The sequence below is a fragment of the Limanda limanda genome, chromosome 1, assembly GCF_963576545.1.
Source record: "Limanda limanda chromosome 1, fLimLim1.1, whole genome shotgun sequence".
Classification (NCBI taxonomy): domain Eukaryota; kingdom Metazoa; phylum Chordata; class Actinopteri; order Pleuronectiformes; family Pleuronectidae; genus Limanda; species Limanda limanda.
In genome coordinates this window covers 1,653,383-1,658,894 of record NC_083636.1, presented here as the reverse complement: position 1 = coordinate 1,658,894, position 5,512 = coordinate 1,653,383, and the positions used below count along the sequence as shown (strand labels likewise).

At 41.4% G+C, this 5,512-nt stretch overlaps 1 protein-coding gene across 1 annotated transcript in view; it reads left to right on the top strand.

Moving 5' to 3' along the window:
- The first annotated feature begins 1,571 nt into the window (after window positions 1–1,571).
- cfap53 (cilia and flagella associated protein 53) overlaps window positions 1,572–5,512 on the top strand; it is a 5,142-nt gene continuing 1,201 nt past the window's right edge. Inside the window, exons 1-6 of the mRNA XM_061075794.1 lie at window positions 1,572–1,646; window positions 2,363–2,592; window positions 2,867–3,040; window positions 3,246–3,549; window positions 4,832–5,161; window positions 5,217–5,433. Of these exons, the coding sequence (XP_060931777.1) occupies window positions 1,572–1,646; window positions 2,363–2,592; window positions 2,867–3,040; window positions 3,246–3,549; window positions 4,832–5,161; window positions 5,217–5,433 (1,330 nt within the window). The remainder of the gene's footprint in view (window positions 1,647–2,362; window positions 2,593–2,866; window positions 3,041–3,245; window positions 3,550–4,831; window positions 5,162–5,216; window positions 5,434–5,512) is intronic.

Genomic DNA, 5,512 nt, shown 5'->3' with positions numbered 1-5,512 from the left:
GCGCTTTAAAATGTCTCTGAGTTCATGTGTGACGTCATTAACTCAACTGATTAACTAACGTGACGTGGTTTGTTTTCTATTCACACTTCTGGCCTCTGACAAACAACAGCCGCTGAGCCTCATGGGAGATGTAGTTCAGAGCAGGCCGCCATGTTGAGGAGACTGAAACTCAAACATGACCCGAACCACAGAGTCTCACCCGGGTCAACCGAGTTTAACCCGGGTCAGGGGGTGTGGTCAGTCAAGGTTCTGGTAATCTGTGGTTAGTTGTTGTTAGTTGTGGTTAGTTGTGTGGTTGTAGTTGTGTGGTTAGTTTTGTGGTTGTGGTTAGATGTGTGGTTGTAGTTGTGTTGTTAGTTGTGTGGTTGTAGTTACCTGTAGAATTCACCGCTGCTTCTTTCTTTTAATGGAGAACCAGATGGAGCAGATCGCCCCGCCCACCGGCAGAGGGCGCTGTCTTCCAGAGGGCGCTGTGTGACTCAGGGAGATTGTCACTCCCAGATGTTGACAGAGAGTTGAGCTGCTGTTAAAACGGAAAACTGGAACACTGCTTTCTTGTCAATGAGTTACAGACTCACGTAGGAGAACTTTATAGATCTTTTAATATTAAAGTCACTTGAATCCAGTCATGACAACGATACCTTTGCCATCATTGACACATGTAAACCCTGCTGTTTGTGTCTGGTATTGCAGCTCTGTCGCCCTTTTTAAGGTTCCATTATCAACACTCAAACCACTGACACAATATGTCTTTACAATAGACAATGCTATAATTTAATGCTTTAATTTAATTATCAAGATCTGCATTTGCACAAATTACTCAAACATAAATAAATAAAAGGGGATAATTGACACATTTTGAATATCTAAAGGTCATCAAAAGGTTCAAGTTGTACTTGGTAACCTTGGTGGAGATGTACCTGAAATTACTGGTGAGACAGGAAAGTATAAATAACAGTTTGCTTCAATATCAGTACATTTCATTTATTTTAGCAGGATAAACCAGACTGGATCAACATCGTCAGTTTACTGAATTCAGATCAATACTGAAGACATAAGAATAACACTTGTCCGTGTGTCATTTGTGTCGTATCTGCACTGATGCTTTTACACCAGAGAAGTTCATAACTCATAACAAATACCTTGAAGTTGAAACAATAAGCATATTTAAATGTTCTTATGGATGTTAGTGTATTTAACTAAGAGTCCTTTGAGAATGTCTATGAGTTCCTGTCCTGAGGAAACACGTGGGCCAGAGACAACTTATGAAAAATAAACTATGAATGTTTTTAATGCATCAGAAATTGATCCATCATAGGAAACTTCCTCTAAACATCAGAAGCAGTGTGGCATCAAAGGAAGTGCCTCTACATATCAGAGACACTTCCTGTTGACACCGGAAGTGCCTCCGCGAGTCCTCACCGTGACGCCCCCGTGTTTACTGTTTCCATGGGAACCGAACGCTTTCTGTGTGTGTATGTCACGTCTCGGTTGTAACTCTCACCGGAAGTCGTCTCAACTAACCTTAACCAAGCTGAATTCAACTGATCTGGACTCATCTGAACTCCGTGATGATCCGGAGCCAGGCCCGACCCGCGACCCGGGAGGTCAGGGGTCCGGGCCCCTACGCCATTGCCGTGATCGCGGTGAGACCCCGAACCATTAGTATTTCAGAATAATTTATTTTAAATACATTATGTAATATTAGAAGTGTTACATTTTGTTTTGTCTTTTTAACTGTAACTGATGTTAAATTAACACATTATATCATATCATATTATATTATACTGCATTACATTGCATATTGCAATCTGACACTGTTCACTGTTTGGCATTTAGCATTTCACTTTTTACTTCACTTTTTATATCTTTTATCTTTTATATATTTTTATTCAGAAATGTTTATGTCAAAATAAATGTTACTTTGTATAAATATTGGTAAAAAGTGAGTTAATAAGAAGTAAACAGTGAGTAAATATATACTGGTTTCCTATTTTTTATTGCTCTACTATGTAGGTTCTATTTATTGCGTTTTTATGTTTCTATGTTCATTGTTTGCACCAATAACCAGAGAAAATTCCTTGTATGTTTGAACGTACTCGGTAATAAAATACTTCTGATTCTGATTCTGATTCTGATATTTACTCAGGGTAAATATCATTGTATCTTAGTTTGGACTTATTGTCATTATCATTGTTGTTTAAGTTACTAATAATGTTATAATCATTATTATTAATGTTGCTGGTGGTAGTTTAACCTCAGGTTGTGTTGGCTGAGAACTGATGAGACTGAAATTGATGTTATTTTAATTTAATTCAGCAAATCAGAGGCAGGGATGTAAACGAGTGTTTGTGTTGATCAGAAACCAAGGCTGCCTCCGGGGCATCATCATGAGGAGATCATGTTCGAGAGACGGGAGAAGGACTTCGCCCGAGACCAGCTCCTGAGGTTCAACAGGAACCAGAAGAGCTGTGACCTGAACAGCTCGTGGCTGGAGACCTCCGAGCGTCACATCCTGAAAGGAGCCGTCAGCAGAGAAGTCCAAGCGGCTCTGAAAGTGTACGAGACCGAAGTCGAGGGACGGAGACACAGGTCCGTCTGATTTAATCAGGTTTCATGGAAAGTAACTGAGTACATTTACTCAAGTTGTGTTTAAATCCTTTATTTATGATCTCACTGAGATTTCCTTAATCACAGAAACATTCAAAATACTCAGATACTGACACGGACATCAAAACACATTTAAATTCAGCGGATCTTGATTTTTATTTGGATCAAGAGACACACTCATTAATATCCATGGGATTACTTTGATCCAGTTCCATGAATTCCTCTCAGTGAAGTCTCCACCTGTTCCCCTCTGCAGGCTCCAGGCTGTGTTGGCGGAGGAGGAGAAGCAGCTCCTGCAGGAGGTGGAGGACAAGATGGAGACGGTTGAGGAGAGACAAGAGAAGATGAGAGTGAGAGCGAATACACTGAGGGAGAGAAGAGAGAGAGCCAGACAGGAGCTGGTGTCGGAGAAGCTGGATAAGCAGTTCAGGTACCGAGGCCAAACTTAAAGGTCACTTCCCGCCATCTTCATTTGTGAGGGGGCGTGTCTGACTAGCTGCTGGGCGTGCGTCACGCCCAGCAGCTAGTCAGACACGCCCCCTCACTAAGGCAGGTGGAGTGTGATGCTGCAGTCTGTGAGTCCATCAGGTCAGCGGCAGGTTCCCGAGGAGTGAATGTTGTGCTTGTGTTTACAGGGAGCAGTGCCAGGGGGTGCGGGCCGTGCTGAACAGACAGAGGCAGCACCAGGTGAAGGAGGAGCAGGCGTCTCTGCTGAGGAGGCGCCAGCAGCAGCTGCAGCAGCAGCAGGAGGAGGACCAGCTGTTCGACCAGCTGTGGGAAGCCGACCGACGAGCCAAAGACGAGCAGGAGCAGCAGCGGGCGGAGACTCAGCGGCTGAGGGACATGGAGCAGCTGGTCGGCCTGGACACTCAGGTGGAGGAGGCGGAGCTGAAGAGACGGGCGGAGAAGGAGCAGAAAGAGGAGGAGTTTCGACTCATGGTCCGTGAAGATTCAAGATTCAAGATTTTTATTGTCAGATGCACAGAGATAACATGAAGCAGTCGCTGGCAATGAAATACTTGGGTCACAGGCTTTCTGTAAGCAATGCTCAGTAATTTCAACCAAAAAAACAAGATAAAAACAGAAATTGTATAAAATAGAATATCAATAACATAGAATAAAATTGAATAAAATAGAATATCAAAAATTTAAAATAGAAAATAAAAAAAAAAAATATAAATATATATCTTTACAGATGAAGAGAAAAATAAAACAACAATAGTTCAATTTGTGCAGTGGTGCAAATATTCAAATATGCTTATTACGGTGGTGGTGCAAATATGCAAATATGCCAGGGTGCTGGTTTGGTGGAGTTATTGCAGTTCAGAGGAGTTTAAAAGCACCTGATATCCAGCACCTGAACACCTCATGACACGTTCAAGTACCTATGACTTTATCAAATACATTATAATGAGTTATCAAACAATAAAGATAATAAAACTCACTGAGTGATAAAATAATAAAATAAGATAGATAGATAGATAGATAGATAGATAGATAGATAGATAGATAGATAGATAGATAGATAGATAGATAGATAGATAGATAGATAGATAGATAGATAGATAGATAGATAGATAGATAGATAGATAGATAGATAGATAGATAGATAGATAGAGTACTTTATTCATCCCCAACGGGAAATTAAGTTGTCATAGCAGCCGGTATATTTGAATACAATAAAATACAATAGAATAAAATAAATAATATTGAGGTGGAATGAATAAAAAACAGAAACACAAGATAAATAGGTAGATAAGGTGCAGTGGCAAGATGATGGTAATAGTACTGATGATATGATGGTAATGTTATTGTTAGACAGTATATAAGAATAGTACAGTATATATAGTATATAATATAACATAATATATATTTATATATGATAGTAATTATACCAATATAATAGCAGTATATAGTTATAATGGCAGCAACAGTATATATAATAATAATAGTAATATTAAAACTAATAGACTCTCTGAGCTGAGTCTTCATTTTACAGGAGGAATCTGAACTCACAGTATTTAAACTCAGACACCAAATCTTTAGCTTCAGCCTCATATGAAGTGACGTCTGCTGGTCATGTGACCTCAGAGAGAAAACTCAGGTTCATTTTCATGCTTTTTGAAATCTAAAGATGTTTAAATGAAGACGTGATAGAATCCACACAGGAAGTGTTCAGTCGCTCACATGTTTCTTGTCTTTGTTCCTGTAATGGAACCAGAGGCGGGAGGAGGAGGATCAGCGGCTGCTCGCTCAGCATCAGCAGCGTCAGAAGATCCAGACTCGACTGAGCAGACAACACGAGCTGGATCAGGACTTCAGGATGAAGATGAAGTATCGAGGTCGAGAGCAACAGGACAAGGATCAGCTGGACATGAACATTCAGGAGCTGCTGCTCCAACAGGAAACAGACAAGAAGCAGAAAGATGCTCAGAAGAAGGTAAACACACCTGAGCCTCTGAATGTTGAAGTGATCGGTTGTGGAGTAAATGCAGTGTGTAGCGGTGGCCAGCAGAGGGTGTCAGAGAGCTATAACCACCCGGACCTCAGGGTGCAGTTCATTAGGAACAGGTCAGGAGAACATGATGTTGTTCTGTGTGGTTCAGGCGGATCTGTGTGAGGAAGGGCGACGGTACCGCAAGTATCTGTCTGATGAGCAGCAGCGCCAGAGGATGGAGGAGGAGGAGATGGAGCAGATGATCCATGAGAAGGTGGAGGAGAACTGGGACAGAAAAGACGAAGTGAAGCGTCTGGAGCAAGAGAACCGAGAGCGCATCATCAAAGAGGTGGTGGCGGATCAGCGTCTGCAGATCCAACGAAACAGTAAGAGAACCAGAGAGAACCAGAACCAGAACCAGAACCAGAACCAGGCTGACAGAGAACTAAACTTTCTCATATTTAA